The 20,131-nt window shown below is 45.2% G+C and overlaps 2 protein-coding genes across 2 annotated transcripts; one reads left to right on the plus strand and one right to left on the minus strand.

The window, feature by feature from the left end:
* Positions 1-1,131: 1,131 nt before the first annotated feature.
* On the minus strand, positions 1,132-3,385 carry LRRC10 (leucine rich repeat containing 10). The gene has a single exon (XM_065829733.2). The coding sequence runs from the start codon at positions 3,290-3,292 to the stop codon at positions 2,456-2,458; it is 837 nt and encodes a 278-aa protein (XP_065685805.1). The 5' UTR covers positions 3,293-3,385; the 3' UTR covers positions 1,132-2,455.
* Position 3,386: 1 nt separating this feature from the next.
* Positions 3,387-17,365, plus strand: LOC136108635 (cathepsin E-like). The gene is made up of 9 exons (XM_065850666.2): positions 3,387-8,009; positions 8,179-8,356; positions 10,350-10,467; positions 10,966-11,084; positions 11,504-11,703; positions 12,328-12,450; positions 13,160-13,304; positions 15,933-16,031; positions 16,125-17,365. The coding sequence occupies exons 1-9, from the start codon at positions 7,954-7,956 to the stop codon at positions 16,302-16,304; spliced, it is 1,218 nt and encodes a 405-aa protein (XP_065706738.1). The 5' UTR covers positions 3,387-7,953; the 3' UTR covers positions 16,305-17,365.
* The last annotated feature ends 2,766 nt before the right edge of the window (positions 17,366-20,131 follow it).

The raw sequence follows: 20,131 nt of genomic DNA on the forward strand, positions 1-20,131 counted from the left end.
AGGTGCGCACCCAGGGCAGGGGATCGTCCTCTTCAGTCTGTGCAGTTCACTGGTTCACGCTGGCCTGGTACATTCAGCATCAGTGGTTTATTCCAGTCCTGGCTGTGTAGGTTTTGAGTTGGCGCCCTAGACATAGGCTCTGAAGTTAAATGTTATCCTTTCCTAGTGATACTGGAGTACTACTCATTTTTTTTTTATGCTGAAGAGGAAAAATCTGAAGAGGAACCTTAAGCAATGCCCAGAATTACAACTTAAGGGATTTTACAGCATTTACATTACAAATTTTACGTAGATAGGTGTTCTTCTGAGGGGAGGTGAGAGGATGGTGCACTTTGGGGGAGATACCAGCATCCTGGGCCAAACAGTATGTGTGTTTGACTGTGATGTAGCAGGCTCCGGGCAACTTTACAAACACTGTAGAGGGCAGTTAGTAGAAAATGTGCCGAGCTGCTCCCTTTTAAATTTTGTTTTCCTCATTCTTGTCTGTAGTAGCCTGTCTTTATAATTCTCTTCCCTATTCCAGTAGTTGCTGCAAAGGCATTGTGCTGCTTAATGGGACTGGTATCTTTATGCTCGGGTGACAAGGAATTCCATCATGCCTGCAGCAATCTTCATGCGCTGGCTGTATGGGACCCCCTTAAGGAGGTGCCAACTCGGTACTGTCACCCTTCTGGCCCTTGCAAGGATAATGCAACACCTTGGCAAGCACCAGGACAAGTTTACCATGGCAGGGAGATGAATTGGAAATGAAGAAAGTATCTGTACAAACGCTTTTCTCTTGTAGGTTTCCTGAATTGAATGTTCCCCCAAACTCTCAAAACAGACTCACTTCAGATCTCCAAAAGTGACCATACTGGGCACAGAGTGCAGGGTTAAATACAAACCATTGACAAGCAGGAGAAAGCACCTTCTTCTTTCCCTCCCCTGCCACCCCCCTGATAAATCAAGTACCAGGACAGTTCTGTTGGCAATGAAACATTGAACTTGGGTGTTACAAAAGCCCCAAACTCTTGTCCTGATAGATAGTCCTGGTTTGTAGGAAGTAATAGTTGTTTGGAACAAAGTTAGATACAGAATTTGGATAGAGAGAATTCAGCTAATTCCGAAGAAGGATGACTTAACTCAGCGAGGCACTAGTACACTTTCTTTAATTCAATGAGTAAGCACACTGCATGGGTGCCAGCCAGATCCAAATTCAGACTTCATCTAACAAGACAGCAAGTGCTAGCAGAGTTTATATATATTTCTAGATAATTTTCCAAGCATGCAAATGACATTAAGCAGTCACAAACTGGCATTGGATCAAACCTTTCCTGGGCAGTCAGCTGCCCCTGCTGCAGGCTGCACTGGTGAGACAGTTCCATGGATGAGTGAGGCAGAGGGAAGTGGATGTTGTGCGCCACCAAGGGCTCCTCACCCTTTTAAAAAAAGCTCTTTCACCAAACTCAATGATCCGTGCGATGGAATCAAAAGCTAAAAATGTCATTTTGAGCCAGATTTCTGTGTTACACAATTAAAGTAAAACATACTTTTAAAAAAAATTAGTTCAGCGCACTTCCAAGGGCATCTGAACTGGTCTGAGTTGCAAGCTGGAGAAACACCCTGCTGAGGTCAACTGAGTAAAGTTCACCTCAGCTTCCAATTTTGTGCAAGCCTGTAGTAGCAGGCTCCCAGCCCCCAGGTTATATTCATGCAAGTTTACCTTTGCAGGTCTTGTGGTTTTTCCGTTTTAGTCGGGCTTTGGTTTTCTTCTTTGCTACTGCATGAAAACTCAGCCTGTACAGCTGCCCTCACAGGTGGCATTGCTGGTTACATAAAAGCTAGCCGCAAAGCCTCCAGCTTTCCTCACCATCGTTTAAAATGCTGCTTGGCGATAAGAAAATAAGAGTGGCCACTAATTTTCCAGGAGGAAGGCGGCAGCGGTAAGATGAGAGATCGCAGGTACCTACGTGCTGTTTCCTTGATAGCGCAGCCAGAGACCTGCTACTGCTTCCCACACGGCTGGTGGGGAATCCTTCAAGCTGCTGCGGTGGCATTTTGGGTAAGTCATTTGAGATGAATGTTGTGGGTTACTTCATCATCACCTTGAATGATTGCTTCCAGCTGAGCTGAGACACCTCAGCAAGGTAGAGAGGAGAAGAGCCAGCCCACAGGTGAAGAGCAGTGAGTCCATACATGCTCTGGATAATCCACCTAAACTGTGTCTTCATCTCTACTGCAAACTGTGGTCCCCGCTTGGGAGGAAGTCTTTGCTCTAGAGAGAGTGCTGGGTGCTATGTAAAAGGGGTGTCTATACAAGAGAGTTCTGCAGTCACATAGGGCTAAACCGCTGCACCTGCTCCTGAAGATGAGCCAGGCGGTGTGGTGCTCCCTGGACACCAGCAAGTGAGGGAGATGTAGATGTTGGGCAGCATTGTGGTTGCGCTGTGCCATTGCCAGCATGAGCAGCTGAATATCAGCAGGGCTCGACTTCTGGCTCGGGCTTGACAGGGGGAGGTGGCAACGGTATCTCATCGAGTGTGATTTCTATTACTGCCCCAGACCGCTTGCGAGGCTCAGGGCTCTCCTCTGACCACCTTCCCACCCTGCGCACCCCTTTGGCCACCTTAGGTGCGTTCCGGCAGGGGTTGTGGTCATAGATCACCAGCTTCAGGCCGGGGAGGTGAGCCAGGCTTGGGAAGAACCGGATGGAGTTGCGATCCACGTCGATCACCTCCAGAAAAGGCATGTCCAGGAGCACAGGGGGGAATTCGGACAGCAGGTTGCCAGACAGCCAGATGGTGCGCAGCTCCTGCAAGCACCGCAGCTGGGGAGGGAGTGTGCGCAGGGCGTTGGAGCCGGCGTGCAGCGTCTTGAGCAGGCTGAGCTCGCACACAACCTCGGGCAGGCACTGCAGGCAGTTGGACTCAATCCAGAGGGTCTTGAGGTTCTGCAGGAGCCGGAGCTCAAGGGGTAGGCTGCAGAGCTTGTTGTTGCCCAGGTAGAGGATGCACAGCTGCTTCAGCGTGCACACAACCAGGGGCAGCGCTTTGAAGTTGTTGAAGTCCAGTGCTAGGATCTGCAGGTTTTGCAGCTGCTCCAGCTCGGGGGGCAGGTTGTTCAGGTTGTTGTCGCTCAAGTACAGCTTGACCAGTTCCCTAAAAGAGCAAATGTGCAGAGGCAGCCGCCTCAGCTGCCTGCCACTCAGATCCACCATTTTATCCACTGGCATCTCTTCTAGGTCTTCCAGGAGGTATTTCTGGCACTCATTGGAGGGCACAAAAGCAACTATGGCTTTCAGACTGTTGCCCATCCCGGGACTTTGTTTGGGGATCGCCGGGACTGCAAGGGACTGGAGCCCGCCTTGGTCTCCTCCTGCTGTGCACTGTCCTGCCGGTAACTCTGCTGTCGCAATATAAGGCTCTGTTTACTTGGCACCAGCCATTCATCTCAAGGGCTCTGAAACGTTTTTGATAACTGAATGAGTGTTTGGTGACAGGGATTACAGACAGGATGACTTTGAGCACAGGTCTCCCTCTCTCACTCACATTCGCCGCTCCCCAAAAACATTCCTTCTTGCTTCTTCCTGTACACTGTCAATGTTCTCTGATTTTGCCCCAAACTGCTGCCGCATACCCCAGCCCCTCACCTCTCCTTCTGTCTGTCCTGGCTGTGCAGCCACTGCTGGCTGCGGGAATTGGCTTCGGAAAGTAAACACCACGGAAGACCAAATTCTTAAACTCAGATGTTTAGCTTTCGTGAAACTTTCAGCGGAAATGTCGGATGTAATTGAATTGTTGTTTAAAATGCCTGTCAGGACTTGACTGACTTTCCAGACGAGTGGCACTTTCAGGGATTTACTTTGCAAGGTGCCAAATACATAATTTCAGAGTGTAACTTGCCACCCAGCACTTATCTTAAACCTTTAACACAAATACTTGGCAAACTGCTATCTTGAGCTGTTCTACTATTTATGTTCCTAATTTAACAGTGTTTACTACAGCCTCTGGCACTCTTGACTGTGTAGGGCCTTTTTCATTACATTGTGTTTTGCTTCTTGTCTGAATCCCTGTTTAATACCCCTACTATCACAGCCTGCCAAGGCTGCTCTCCAGCCGCCTTCTGACCGTGCTACTGCAGCTCCTGTGTCCATACCAAAACCTGGCAAGGAACCGCCGTGGATTTAATTCCATCAAGGTTATCACTTGTTATGAGTGAGATTAATATGATGTTAAAAGTTATGACTATTTAGATGTACCAGTGTAAACTGTTCCTCTCCTCTCAGCAAGATCCAGAGGTCAGGGCACCTCTGATTTTTAGGAAGAACTTTCCCACATGTAGGAACCTCTGCATACTTTGACTTGTTAAGCTGCTGCTGGCTTAAGCTTTCTTGGAGATTGTCCCACCTGCATGTTGGCCATAGCTCTACCGTGATCTTTGGGTTCGAAAGCTGGCAGAATGTTTTAAGGCAGAATAGCCTTTCCAGCAGCTGTCTTTCTGTTATACTTTGATATCTACAGCTCATTTCTGTAATTTTCCACACTTATCGCAATTTAGGGAGGATACTCCAAACAATCTGCAGTCGGTTTCTGGGCATTAGGTGCTACACAACCAAAATACACAATTGCTGAGAGCCACGTATTCTGGGAAAAACCAAAGGCAGGACAAACAGAAGACTGAGGAAAAGGCAATCTCAAACAGTTAAGGTGGCCTCTGGATCTCTGGTCAAATCTGGTAATACAGATTTGTATTGCCATCACTTGCTTTCAAATGTAAAGCAGCTGTTAGCTATCAATTGTGTATAGGCTATAGGATGTTTAGTAGTCTTTTCCCCACAAGATGAGTGGCTATGGCATGCAGCAGTGGTGGTATGAAGGATTTATGGAGGTTTCTTGCGGGAGGAGAACAACAGAGAGGGCATCTAGGGGCCAGTATTGCAGCAGGATGGAGAACAGCAAGTGCTGTGACCCGAGTGCCATAAAATAGGTTTTGGACGGAGAAGCTGGGCAGAATACCAAACCTGGAGAACAAAGATACGTCGCAGTCATCTGTGGCCGTGCTGTGGAAGAGAGGTGCTGAAAATCCTCTCTCACGACAGACAGCAGGACATGTTGGGAGCAGCATCCCAGCAGCACAAAGCAGTTCACGTGGAATGAGCATCTCAGAGCAGCCACTTCTTCACTGCTTTGACACTGCGCTGTGGGGAACGAGTCATTAGTGGATTTCACAGGGTGTTCTTTTCCAAGCTGTTACCCTGGAATGAGGTCTGGCTCTTTTGAAAATATTTCCATGGCCCTCAGCAGGGTTTTGTATGTGTTTCCGTTTCTAAATGTCTGTGGCACCTTCGAGAGACAAGGCTCCCTGCTCTGTTGAGACATTCTGTGCTTCAGGTGTGGAAAACCAAATGCATTTGGTGTAAATAATAATGAATTTAAACCATGGCAAAGACAAGTGCCTAATCCTGCTGATTAGAACAACATAAAAGCCTGAGTAAGAATATATTAATAATATAGTTTAGGTACATTTTTCTTAATAATCCATATGGAAAGAAATAACTTTGCAGTATACCTTATACACATATTTTTCCTAGTTGAATTATTTCTGCGAATTATTTCTATGAAACTTCTAAGCTTCAGACAACTATTTCTTAGGGATCCTCTGCATTGTAGTTTAATCATTACTCCAGCTTATCAAAAAGAGTCACAATGACCTTTTGTTGCTGTATTTTGTACCTCTGTTGGCTAAATGAATGTCTGCTTGGAACACACTGTGAGATCAGAGTATTTGGGGAAAAAAAATAACCTTCGTATGGTGGGATAATAAAGGGCTACATTTGCAACAAAATGAACAATCGTGATCCGTCTGAGGATCAGCGACTCAGTGGAGGCTCTAAGGCAAAGGCAGTCCCCTCAGTACACCCAGGGCGGTGTTTTGAAAGCCACTTCATGTCTTCAATGTTATCCTGATGCCCTCCAACACGAGCTCTAATGACTTCCCAGAAGCACTTGTGGCATTTGAGGAAAAGTTCAAGCGATAAAGGCGCTCGGCACAGGCGTTGTCTTGCTCTTGTCAAAGCGACACTGCCCTACCAGAGGGCACGACATCTGCTCTGCTGCGCATCAGGTGGCACGTGCGGGCCCCTTGAGAAACGCCTTCACTTTCTGAAAGTTCACAAGTGACCGCAGCTATTGCTCACCATTCTCATTTCCAGCACCCAGCTCCTGCAGCTCTGTGGCTGGGACGGCTGTGGGACAGAAAAAGTGGTTGCTTGCTGAGAAGTTGTATAAAACCTCTGAGTCCAGAAAAAAACAAGGAGCACTGCTCAGAGCTAGGCAATTTAAAAAAAAAATCACAGTATAATGGAAATCAACATAAAAGCAGTGTGTTATTATTCCTGCATTTCTGAGATGTTATTTTTTTTTTGAAACAAAAGATTAGACTAGAGATGCTGGTGTTTTTTCAGATCCAAAGCACTGCATACAGCGGTGTTGTGACACCAGTGGGTTGTGTAGCCCTCACAATTTTGCAGGTAAGTTTGAAAATGCAAAACATGTATTTCAAAATTCAGGGGGCTAATAAATAGAGGTCTAAATCAGTTGATTTTAATGTTCTCGTACCTGTCTTCAGTCAGCCTGACACAACAAGAGAAGAGACTTAAAGGAACAATTTTAAAGAATGTGTTCAGTATGTGCTACTGAAGATTTGCTTTACATTTATTTAAAGGCTGTGACAGGTCTTTAGACCCATTCTTCACTCACAAACGCTGTGTGGTTTGTTTGGTTTTTTTTCTCCTGTTGTATTTTCTTGACTGGAGCGTTGCTGCTAGAGCAGACAAGGCCTCCTATATGATCTTGACATTCATTCTTTGCCATGCGTTCTCACACACTGGGTCTCTTTTGGGTGATTTGCTTGGTTCCAGTTCACTTTCGCATGGTGAGCAGTCTGTTTTAAATAAGCGAGGTACTGCAGGGGAAACATCCTCATTGCTCTTTTCCCAGCATCTTAGCATAGTCTTTTGAACAAAAATGGCTAATTATTCAAATTTAGCCTTAATGTACACTAGGCTGCGGTAATTGCTCACCAAAATTCTTGCGCAGAAGGAAGATTCAAAAAGTCTCATAATCATAAGTAAATTGCAAACTCAGTGCTGAGCTTCCTCCCAGGCAGCTAATGGTTTTAGGGCTGCTCTCTGTCAGAGCAGTGCCTGTTCTTGACACCATTATTTTTCTGCCAACTTGACTTGAAACCAAGTGCCAGGCAGGGGTGGGAACTGCTAACACGCAGGAAACTAAATCCAAGCGAGCGCTTCCAAATGTCTGGCTGAAATATGTACTAAACCACTGGCTGTTTATTACTGTGTGTTGCAGGCTGTCATCTTTTGGACTTTTAAGACCCGTTTTTTGAGGAGTGGCAATCACATTTATGTTTGGACTAGAGCTCTCCCATAAATAGGGAATCAATTTTCAGTTGTTAGGGGATGACTTGTCAGAACCCTATCAAATGTCCATCTGCTCAGTCCTGCTGAAATGTCTCCACGTAAAAGGGGAAAGTTTATATATTACGTTCTCTTTCTCTGTGTCAGACACTTCTGGACCACTTGTTACTGAAACAAGATTAAAAAGCAGCTTACTTGGAGGGAACCAGTCAAGTCCTCAGACCATCACCTCCTTCCCATGCTAGTGGGAGCCAAGCTCATCCCATTTATTATGTTTATGTAAAATACATTAAGGATTGTTAGTAAAATATCTATTTGGTCTACACTGTGCCCTGATCATCTGTGCCTTAGTAGTTCCACTGGACACCAATATTTGCACAATCCAGCAGTTACTCTGAGAGCAAATGAATCGGTTTTCTGCCAAAGCACTGACCTCCTGTGATTGATTGACCTGGCGTGTGGCCCTCAGCTGACAACAGGGTATAAAAAAGGGACTTCTGAGTAAATGAGTGTCATTAGATTCCAAACTGCCTGGAGCCATGAGGGTGATACTGTTGGCTGTGGTTTACATCCCGTTCACCGTGGCCATAGAACGGTAAGAAAACATGTCTGGCATTGCTGGCGCATCTCAGCTGGCTTCCCGGGGTGACCTGTGCTTGTTGCTAACTGACGTCTCAAAAATGAAAAAAAAAATTAAAAAAAGAGTATATGAGAGCTCTAGAAAGGAGAACAAAATAATTTTTGTGTTTATTTTATTTGCATAGTATCCCCCTCATTCGATTCAAATCTATCAAGAAACAGCTGAAGGAAAAGGGAGAATTGGAGGAATTTTGGAGGAATCACCACCCTGACGTTTTTGCCCGGAGGTACCTGCATTGCTTCCCTGCAGATATTGCTTTGTCAGTAGGAACAGCTTCAGAAAGGCTGTATGATTACATGAATGTAAGTACAGTTTTGGTAATGCAATCATGAGGACTCATCGTTCTCTTGAAGGCAGATTTTTTTCTCAACACATTTGAAACCTAGTCTCTCAATGAAATTATAGGGCTCGAGATGGCTTGTTGCTCTGTGCTATAATACTAGATCATCAAAAGCTAGTTTACCTGTCTGCAAAACAAAGCACATAGAGATCTAGGTTAGCATGGCACCTGGGTAGAAAGCTGATGTAGTGCAGCAGTGCCAAGTCCTGTGCCAAGTTTTATTTTTGTATAGATGTGTATTGGGCTTGGTTGCATCTCCAAACAAATGTGGAAGGTTTGCCTGTACCAGTCTTGGTTCAGGACTGGGTTTTTAGTAGCAGAATCTGGTTACTTCATTTAACTATATTTATTTATCAGAAACTTGGATGTTTGCATGTTATAAAAAAGTCTCCTAACTCTCATTTATTTGATCATGTGGAATCACAAATCAGTGATAACAAAGACCCAAGTAGAGTTTTCATTTTTCTCTTACATCCTGAGCTTAATATGTACTAACGATTTGAGACCAACTTGGGTCTCACACAGACATGGCTGAATTTGCCATCTAAACTGAGAAAAGAAAAAGGTGGGTTTCATTGGATCTCAGACGGGAAAGTCAGCAGGTCAAGCATTTTTGTAAACTGTCTTTCCTGGGTTTAGCATTTTGTCCATTTGGTTGTCTCTGTTTTCTATTTTCTTTCGTTATTCTGTTATGTTTCTCTAAAGGAAAGCTAATTTGTAGACATGTTGTGGGGGCTACATCTGAACGGGGAAGAGAAAGACAAATTAATTCAGCAAGAACTTCCTGACACTTAATAGCCCTAAAGAAACCTGTCAAGAGGAGCTAGAGATGTGTGTGAAGAAGAACAAAGTACACTGAAAAATTTCAGCCTGCTTTAAAGCTTTTCAAAGAGGGATAAATCTCAAAATATCAACAACAAAAAAAATCACTTTACCAGTGCTTTTTTTTTTACCAACATGTCTTAGAGCTTCCTCACTTTACAGATTAGTCAATGAAAGTTTGTTTAATATAGGAAGAAATAAAATCCTGCTGTACAGCTGGATGTTCTCTGAAATGGTGCACTTGCTTACCTTCTTGTGATTATCCCATTCAGACCATAAACTTCAGGGCCAGAAACTATATTCAGTGCATTAATTAACAAGTACGCACTTGAAGTTACATATTCAGACATTTGTATTGCCACAAAAGGCTTGGCACTGGGTATTGCTTTTCTATCTGAGTTTGAATTCCAGAAATGCTTCTTCCTAAAAATAGGTCTCTTAATGCTGAAGTGCTCTTCCAGGGCCAGATAGGGGCACTTGGACACTTGCATTGGATAAGCTCTTCACTTCAGCATTCATGTGTTCATAGATTATCTCTTGCTTCAATTGGCATCTGAGAATGGTCAGTGGTTTTTTTACCCAGTGGATGTGAACTTTGTTCAGTACATCACATTCAGTTGGTGAAACAGAATTAATTTTCTGACTTGCTAATAGCTGCTAATGACAAAGGAAAAAGCTCAGACGCCTGTGGTAGCGTTGATGCCACCGGTCAGAGCCCTCTGACACTGGCAGAGGTGGGTTGTGCTGTCTTTGCGTCATTGATTTCTCACTGACATCTGTAGGGAGATGCCTGGAAGCCTGCGTGGCCGTGTGGGAGCTTTGTCTTGGGGCTGACCTTGCCACCACTGAAGCTGGTGCACGAGAGCTTGTTGACTTCACAGCGAACCCGACTGAGTGTTTGCTTAAATGGCTTCAAAAATGCTGCGTTGTTACGCATGCAGCTGGAGTGAAATCTGCTGCTCGCAGCCACTCATGGAGCCAGACACGCTTCCCTGTGGCGTGCATTTACCTCGAGATGAAGTTGCACCAAACCCCCCTGAGAAAGCATTGCATGATGCTCTCAAGCCTCCTGTTTCCTCAGGAATGGCTCACCAGGAGGCAGGCTGGGGCTGACCAGGTTGTTCCTCCTCCAGGCACAGTACTACGGAGTCGTGAGCGTTGGCACACCGCCACAGAGGTTCACCGTTGTGTTTGACACTGGCTCCTCCAATTTTTGGGTCCCTTCTGCTTATTGCATCAGCGAAGCCTGCAGTAAGAAACGTCACCCTCCCTTATGCTCCTCGTGTTTCGGGTACCTCAGCCATTTATCCTTTCCCAAGGAGAAGCAGGGCTTTGGTGGTGGTGGGAGGGGTGGTTTGGAGCCCCCTTGAGGGCCACTCTCCCCTTCACAGCTTGATCCTCTGTCTTTGCCTCTCTGTGCCACCCCACAGCCAGGACAGGTGCTGGCTGCAGCTGACAAATGTCCCTCCACACCATCAGATGCCTGAGGTGAAAGTCACGAAAATAATTTTGAGAGAGCTACAAATAGTGGTGGAAATTCCCATTTTAGTTTTGATTTACATTTAAAACCCAAAACAGCCTTCGGGGTACAGAAAAACTGGTCTGTCTGCGCAGTAGTGGGCATGTCCATCAATGCTTGTCTCATAAGACAAGCAAAGATCTGCCTTACCTGCACCTCGACTTGCACTGGGGAATGGGTACATTGCAGGGACCTCCCCTCCATGCACAAGAGTGATTTCTTTTCTGTAGGAGTGCACCAGAAATTTAAGTCCTTTCTGTCGGATTCGTACGAGCATGGAGGGGAAGCCTTCTCCTTGCAGTATGGCACGGGACAGCTTCTGGGCGTTGCTGGCAAAGACACGCTGCAGGTGAGACTCTGCCTAAAATGGGTATCAGCCTCCAGGTCTGCCAGGTTCTCAGAGCAGTTCAGATAGTGGCCTTACCCTGGAAAACCTTACCTGGTTTAGGTAAGATCAGGGCGAGGTCTCACCAAGCTGTGTGCTGAGAAGTTTGGGTGCTTCTCTAGCTTTGGGCTACCTAGACAAATCCCTGACATTTTATTTCACATTTCTGCTTCTCTCCTTGGGTCTTGTCCTGGGTTTATGAAGAAACACGCACGTAATTAAGGTGTTAAAAGCCTTCTCACAAAATGGTCACCTTCTTTCTTGGTGCAAGTCACACAAGGATATTCAGACTTTACAGAGAGAATGAATGTATTGATCTGGAACTGAAATGTGGCTAATTTCTTGTAACTGATGGTGTCTTTACTTTTACTTGTATTGAATAGATAAGTAACATCTCCATCAAGGGACAGGACTTTGGAGAATCGGTGTTTGAGCCAGGATCAACCTTTGTCTTTGCCCACTTTGATGGTGTGCTGGGCTTGGGCTACCCATCCTTAGCAGTGGGGAATGCTCTGCCCGTGTTTGACAGCATCATGAACCAGCAGCTGGTAGAGGAGCCGATCTTCTCTTTCTATCTGAAAAGGTCAGTCTTTAAAGTGATACTGCCAAAAAAGAAGCAAATGTATTTTAATTGTTGAGACAACCATACATCTGTAGAAATCTTCAATTCTGGAAAGTAACTTCCCCCTCCCCCCCCCCTTTTTTTTTTCAATTTGACACTGAAAAATATGGAGTGAAAAGGAAGAATGTGCTGGAGAGGACCATGAATTTTTGGACAGACAGTTATTATTTTTGGAGCTGGTCAGAAAATGCTCCCAGCTTAGACTCACTGTATCTGAGTTGCCAGAGGTTTCCTTCTGGCCAGTGGAGATGAACAAAAATGCCATACTACATCCAAGTAGCCACATTTCAGGAAAGAAACGTTGTTACCTCATCTGGATCCATCCGCAACTCCACCATTGTATCTAGTCTTTATTCTGAGGTGGGAGCAGCAGCTGGCTCAGTCTGTTCCTTATGCTTATCTCAGTCCTCAGCAGCCTACAGTGAGTCTTCTCAGAGATTGTTTGGAGGCTCTGAATTGGGCCTTACGCAGCTATAACTTAGAAATGATCCTTTTTAGCCATCCAAATCTGAATTTAGAAAGGGCTGTGGTTTGTCTTTTGCTTGTACATTCCCATGTCAGTGTTAACCTGTCTTCTGCTTTCAGAGAAGATGATACCGAGAATGGTGGTGAGTTGATCCTGGGGGGGATAGACCATTCCCTCTACAAAGGTTCTATCCACTGGGTCCCAGTCACTGAGAAAAGCTACTGGCAGATACATCTGAACAAGTATGTATGTATGTATGTATGTATGTATGTATGAATGTGTGTATGTGTGAAATACCTGGTGGAATTGACCTCCCCAGGTGAGACCTGTGGAGGCAGAAACACCTGGTGATACAGCTGTAGGAGGACTTGGGTGCAGGGCTTTACCCTTGTGCCTCTCACAAAAGGAGTTCTCCAGGATCAGACTAGCGATTATTAGCTCTTTAAAACTGCTGTGACATGGGGAGCTGGTTTCTGGGAAAGCATTTTCATACATTTTAATATGATACAACAATGGTCAAGTTGACTCATGGTGGACTATTTAGTGAAGAGGTTAAGGCACCCAGGAACTGAAAGCAGCTCCAGGTCCTACTCTCATCTTTCCTGTTAAACTTGGCCCAAGTAGTCAGTGTCCCCTCATTCCTGCTCTGCTGCATAAAATGATGAGGACACATGTCTGTGGGTGAGGACAAATTCATCAGCAGGCAGCAAATGATTAGGGCTGTAGGAGTCCTGAGAGAGGAAAGTGGGTCCACAGATGAGACATCTTCCTTTTATTAATTTCTTGTCTCCTAAAGACATTCTTGTCTTTTAAGACTAGCAAAGCTTGGCAGCTAGTTTTAACTTCAGTCTGCACTCTGGTACTTTAGCTAGCAACAATATGCTGCTTCAGTCACAGTATACACACATATACATGCCATTTGCCTAAAGATGTTTTATTTTTCACTTACAGTATAAAGATCCAGGGCCGGGTGGCATTTTGCTCCCATGGCTGCGAAGCCATCGTTGACTCAGGCACTTCTCTTATCACTGGCCCCTCTTCACAGATCAGGCGATTACAGGAATATATTGGGGCAAGTCCGTCGCATACTGGAGAGGTAAAAACTTTACAATCAGAAAACAGCCAGAGGGGATGAGAAGCTGGTATTTGGTGCAAAGGGCTTGTAGGGTCGGAAAACTGAGAAAATAACAAAACTAAGTTAGGTCTCAGAGAGAGCCTTGTTTCCAGGATGGCACTGAACTCAGAGCCAAGCTAGTTTTGACCCATCTGCCTTGCCCCAGCCCTTCTCCCAAATGTCCACCTCCTCTCCCGTACTTTTCAGTACTGACATCTGTTTGAGGAATTGATCCGTACTCTGTATGAGAGATAATTTTCTTTTGGAAAAAATCAGAAGAGCATTTGCTTTCAAAGTCACTGGCTATAGCCATTGGCTCACTCAAGCCAGGAGGGTTTCGGTGCTGATGACCAGCCCTGCCACCATCAAATGGAAAATAAAAAGTATCATAATTGCAGCCCCACAAAGGCTGCATTGACAGGACCTCTCACTGTCAGCTTGCTGCAGAGCAGGCGGTGTCGTGCCAGGGCTCCCCAGAGGGATGTACAGTGGTGTTGCTCACAGTGCTGACTCCTGGCAGATGGGCCACAGGGTGCGGGACAGACCTCAATTTCTCTTATTCTTACTCCTGAACCTTACCCCTCTGTCTCCTCACTGGCTTTCCTCTCTTCCCTGCTTCTCTCTCCCGCATCCCCCTTGTTGATGCTCCCCATCACTCCTTCCCTGCCTGCCCTCCAAGGAGCACCCCCACCTCCTCCAGCAGGCCAAAATGGCCTGGATGTACTGCTTCATAGCCTCTCTGGCCCCAGACATGTGGTTCTCAGCTCCCTCTGCCTCTCTGGGGGGCTTGTGTGAGCTGAAGTTGCTCAAGGTAGGTCAGGCTTTCCCACCACCTTGCCTGTGGGATGGGCTGGGACGTCTCTCTGCCACCTGCCACCCTTTGCATCTCCTGCTGGCAGCTTTCAGACAGCATGACCAAACCCTTGTAACATCTAAAGCACTGAGATAACAAGCCTGAGACAGATAAACCCACCCACTTCCAGGGAAAGAGCAGCTTATTTTTACTGTGCCTTATTGCTGGCCCTTGGCTGACTCCCCTGGGTAATTATCACGTCGCCACAGCTCCAGTGCCCCAAGCAAAGCTGCTGCCTACTGTTGCTGTTAACTTCGCAGTTGTCTTGGTCCTGACGCTAAAGCACATTTGGAAGAGAATTTAGAGTGTTACGGTTGCCTGGTGCACTGGGCAATGATCAAAGACAAAGTGGACTTTTAATCTGCATCCTTTTGCAGGAGGAGGGCCTGGAGTTCCATCTGTTTAACTCCTGAGGTTTCTAGTTCTTTCTCAACTAAACCTTAAATTTTGTTTTGATTCACATTTTCAGGTAAATGTCAAACAGTGTGCTTTAATAACAAGTTGATTTTATAATAGCACATACTATTGGATATGGATAAAATATGTATTCCCAATGTATTTATATTGGCATAATATAAGCAAGGAACAGGTCATTGCAGTATAAGTTTATATACTCCAGTGCTGACATAAGAACACTCAGTCAACATCTTAGATTCTACAAGAAAGCATCCTGAAAATAAGACTTTCTATGACTGTTTTGGTAGCAGATACAGACAAGATAACTATTGACTCAAAATTATCCCAGTATAGGTGGGTGCACCTATCAGTGATTTTACCAGAACATTTATCTCTTTCCAGCAAGGTTTAATTTGTTCTGGATGTACAAGCTGTGTAAACGAATGATATCTTGCTTCTTGTCACCTACAAACCAGTATATTGGATTTTTTTTCTTTTATTCTCATCCTCTGTATTCCATGGTTTATTTTGTTCTAATGCTATGATACTTGATAAGTACACACAAATTTCAGGTCTATGTTTTCATTAACAGATTTAACAATAACAACAAAAGTAGATTCCTCCTTATAGGAAGCTCTAAAGCAATGACTTTAAACACTACACTTTACAACAAAGATCTTCCTGGTGCTTAGAGCATTCTGCAGGACAAATTAACACACCAGTTGTTTCATGAAATAAGTAGAAAGGCCAGGAAATGATCTTCTGTGTTACTGTAAGTGAACATATTATTTATGGAAATGAAAGACTATGCCAGAGTTTAGTCTTTCTTCTGCTCTTTAAATTCCACTCCAAGGTGGAGTATAAGTATAAAGTGCTGTATTCCATACTGGCTTGTTTTTCCCTAGAACAATGATGCTAGGGGAGGGAGTAGGGTGAGCAGCAGCTGTAGGGTGCTGGGCTGGAGGCAGCTCCCTCTACTCAGTCCCAACCAGGGCATCAGAGGACTTTTGCTCAGCAAACCTTGCTAACAAGGGTTCACCAGGGCTCACACACTCAGTTTTGCTTCTGAGCTGTACAGGGGGGACATCAGAGTGCTCCTTCACCTTGTCCCTTGTGGGGGTCATGAGGGTTTTCATCAGCCCTGGGTCCTCAGGGGTTTTGCTGCAGTGGTCTGGGCTGCTGGGCTGGTTTGACCCAGGGCAGGAGCTGGACAGCCGGAGGGCAGTGTTGGGCCATAAATCAGTCTGATGGTGTTTCCCTGTATTAAATTCACTATTGCCTGCCACAAAAATCTTGAATCCAAAGAGCAATATTTAAAAAGAGGCAAACTGATCCTGTCTCATTCAGTGCATCGCATACAGTTTCTTGTAGACTGTAGAAGACTATCCAGCTTGCCTCACATAAGCTTCACGATCGGACACCACGAGTACAAACTGACAGCAGAGCAATATGTCGTAAAGGTGCGTATTTGTGGGCTTCCCGCTCCCCGTTCCCTGCTCCCCCAAGCCAGGGCTGGAGCAGGTGGCTGCAAGGACATCTGCTTTCCCTTCCAGGAGTCTATTGAGGACCAGACCTTCTGCATGAGTGGCTTCCAGTCTCTCGACATCACCACTCGTGCTGGCCCACTCTGGATTTTAGGAGATGTCTTTATGTCTGCATTTTACTGCATTTTTGACCGTGGCAATGACAGAGTGGGATTTGCAAAATCTGTTCATAGGAAGGATTACCACTGAGTCATAAGAGCATTTACTCTGCCTTAACCCAAATTTTAATGTAATGATCTTCAATGCACGTGTGAAGAAGGGCTTTAACTGAAACTGTGGACCTAAATGCAGTCATGTTGTCCCCTCACAGGTTTTAAGGGCTTTGGGGTAATCCTTGTCCCAGATTATATAGTTTGGTTCAATCTCTATATGTTTACAACCGAGAAACAATTTTTCCTGAATAACTGATGAACACTACAGCTCTCAGGATGAAAAAAAAAAAAAAAACAAACAACAGGTCAGCATTCAGATTTGCAAAATAGGAGGAAGGATAAAAATGCTGAACAGTGTCAGGCTGACAAGACAGCAGTTACTAGTGGAAGAAGCCGATCCCAATCCAGTCTGGTCTGGGTACCCTTTTTAATTCTCATGTGCTAGTTTCCTCCTCATTTCCTACTGCTTTCCTTTTCCTCACTGTTTTCCACATTAGGGGTTTTGTCCAATACTGTTTCCTAAGTGCCATGTAAATTCTCTTTATATGGGCTTGCTTCAACCAGTTTATATAAAGGGGAATTTGACTGATGCCTGTATGGCCACTAATTTCGCCTGCTGTTCCTTGCACACCGTCTCTCAAACCTGCGTTTTGCCTTGGGTTCATTCTTGCTTGGCAATTTTTTCCTCTTTTGGGTCTCAGTGTTTAATGTTCATGTCTTAGGTCAGATGCTGCTTTTAGTGTCTGACACCTCTGTCCCCCGGTGTTGCGGGCAGCTGGGAGCAGCATTTCTTGGCATTACAAAACCCAGACTGTGACCCTTGCAAAGGAGCTGCAAAGGAGTACTGCAGTGTCCCTCCACCTCAGATGAGTTAGGAGACCAACATGCCAGCACTAAACATCTACTGTCCCTTGCTCAGCCACTTCTTGTCACCAGTGGCAGCAGCTTCAGCACTGGCAGAGGAGTGAGTCACAGGTTGCTGTGCTGGCAAAAGAAGATGCACTTCGACTATACCCATTGGAGTATTTGTTTGGATAGCTAAAGCTGACACTGCCCCCGTACACGTGAATAAAACTTAACCAAGCAAAATCTGCTTTGGACTTTGTGTTGTTTCAGCCTCATTTTATGTTTTTGTACAGCGGTTTCTGTGTGGTGAGGCCAGAAAGTAGGGGGAGGAGAGGGTGTAACAGTGATCGAAAATCCAGGTTGCTCTGTGCTTTAGAAGGGAGAGATGGGATGTGTTAGGGTGTTGAGACTGCTCATTGTCCCCTAAAGTTAAAAAATGTCTACAGCCACAGCCCCAGGCACCAGGCACGTCCTGGGCAGGGCAGTGGGGAGCTGGAGGCTGGCGCTGCTGTGGCATTGTGGGGCAAGGGCAGGAGGCCCCAGGGAGCTTGCTGTTCCTGCCCATCTGGATGTGCTCAGCACAGACCAGACACCACATCCATCACTGGCCTTGGCAGTGTTACGATAACAGCCCTTAGATTTGAAGGGCTCAGTTGTAAGACTCAATAAGTATTACTAAAGCGAGACGGTTTGCCTGGAGGTATCTCTGAAATACTGACCTTGCCTTCCAGTATGAAATAATCCTCTCTCCGGTGTGTGTTTTCACAAATCTGTATTTGCAGCCACATTGTGTTACACATTTGGCATCCAGGTGATGAACTTCTAGCAAGGGGGACCCTGCTGCCAGCCGTCTCTTTTTGCAGACAGGACTGAGTTGTACGAAGTTACTGTGTATTTCAGGCCAATCTTGCCTTGTTTCCCCATTGTCCACATTACTTTTAAAGAACAGAGTGACCACAAGCTAACTTACTTGTCTAGAAAATGTCATTTATTTGGTCATAAACCAAGACAAACAACAATCTATAAAGCCCTATCACTCATTTAACAACAACAGGGTATTTTTGTTTTCTCAACTATGCAGCAGACTTAACAATGTGGCACATTTCCATTATTTCTGAAATATGTATGTATTCCTCAAACATGAGCTTACAGTCAGAGTTAGACACCTGTTATTTATTATGGAGGATTTTAAGGGTGATGGGACATGTGCCTGCAGATGGTTGTTCCCTGCACTGGCATCTCAGCTCTATGAACTATGAAGTCCAGCGCAGAGCGTGAACACATCCTAGAAATAGGTGGAAAGTCAGGCACTGTGTGCAGAGACCAGCCTTCTCTTTGTTCTGATATATCCCATCCTGTTCAAAATTAACATCATTTGATAGGGGCAAGCTTCTGCTCTGGCCTGTTTGTCTATTCTGGCCCTATTATCTCCTCAGTCTTTTCCAGCTTTGCCAGCTTTTGTAGGTCTGCCTCACTGCTCCTGGTAGACATCAAGTTGACTTGCATGGGAGGTCGAACCTTTGCCAGAAGTGCTTCTTGACAGTTTAATACAGTCAAGATGACTGTGTTTCTCAAAGCGCCTTTATTCATGCAATAATTCAACATTGTTTATACCTATGAGCATGAATTGTAAATTGTTGGGTTTGCTAAAATAGCCCTTTTACCACGCTGAGGCAAATAGTTTACTGAGAGAAGTGCCTAGGAGAGTACATAATTCCAAAAGATAACTTAGTACGAATCAGAGCCCACAGATGTTTGTAAAAGTGCGAGAACAGACTAAATAAGGAGAGGAAATTTTTCTGATAACTCATCCCAGCACTGGCTTCTTTACAAGCAATGAACAGAATATTATAGCTGACCTGGAGCTGCCCACTATGTGTGAAATGCTATTTTTGTATCGCAGATTACTCTGTGGGACTTCAGAGCTGTCATTCCTAATTCAACATGTATCTACATGTCTAATAGACACCTCCATGAAGCTTTTATCTACCTAATGGCTACTGTGTGGCCACCCTTAATCTCCATCAAAGAATGAACATGGTTGCTGGGCCAGGGCATGCTGGCAGAGTCAGTGGGACAGGTAGCAAAATCACAGCTCATGAGATGCATGATGTCCTGGTGGAAAGCAGCAGTGTGAGTCCTGGGTGGTGGCCAGGCTGAGAAGCAGATGATGGAAGGTGAGCAGAGCTGGATGATGAGAAACTGAGAAGGCTTCTTCAGGCTTACAGTGCCAGGATGAAACATGTTGATGTCTGGGTTGGAGGAGATGAGCACTTTGGTCCAACACCTTAATCCCTAGTGGAAGCTGCATGAAGGAGGAAAGTGAGAAGGTGTGGTGGAACTGGACCCAGTGCAGATCTGTAGTGAGCACTTTACAGTCATATGTAACTTCTGGCTTAAATTCCCTTACATAGAGAAGCACAGTTCCTGAAGTTTATATGTTGTGAGGAGAGAGCTAGATAATAGGCCAGACTTCCTCCAGAGCTGCTGGAAACCCTTACTACACATGTGCAGCTGGGAGGAATACGGCCAAACTCTCCTAAAACCTGCCCCCCTGACTTTTACAAAGTGTTATAGAAGAATGTTTCAGGCTCCCAAGGAGAGCAGCAGTTACTTCAACTTTGTGTCTAGCTGGGTGACTGGAGCGACCAGAGTATCCTTCAAATGTGTTGTTTGTCCTTAAAACTAACCATTTGTTAAAGTTAAGCTTGTTGGTAACTGGAGTTCCTTGACAGTTGCCGATGCAATTAAATTGAGAATATATTGAATTGAGAAGTGTGGCTTCAGCTAAAAGAAGAAATAACAGGGAAGAAAGAGAGAATGCTGGAGGAAAGTATTTTTTCTCCCCTGATGTTGAGAAAGGAAAACTATGTGTTTCCATCATTGTCACAGACTAACAGAGTCCTGTTCCTCAGGAAGAGTCAGCAGTTTGGAGCTCTGATGACTGAAAAGCTAGAGGATGCTGCCAGAAGCCAGGTATTGCCTTGTAAGGGCCATCCAGAAAACAGGACTGCTAGG

Source organism: Patagioenas fasciata, chromosome 1 (assembly GCF_037038585.1).
Source record: "Patagioenas fasciata isolate bPatFas1 chromosome 1, bPatFas1.hap1, whole genome shotgun sequence".
In the NCBI taxonomy this organism is placed as follows: Eukaryota; Metazoa; Chordata; class Aves; order Columbiformes; family Columbidae; genus Patagioenas; species Patagioenas fasciata.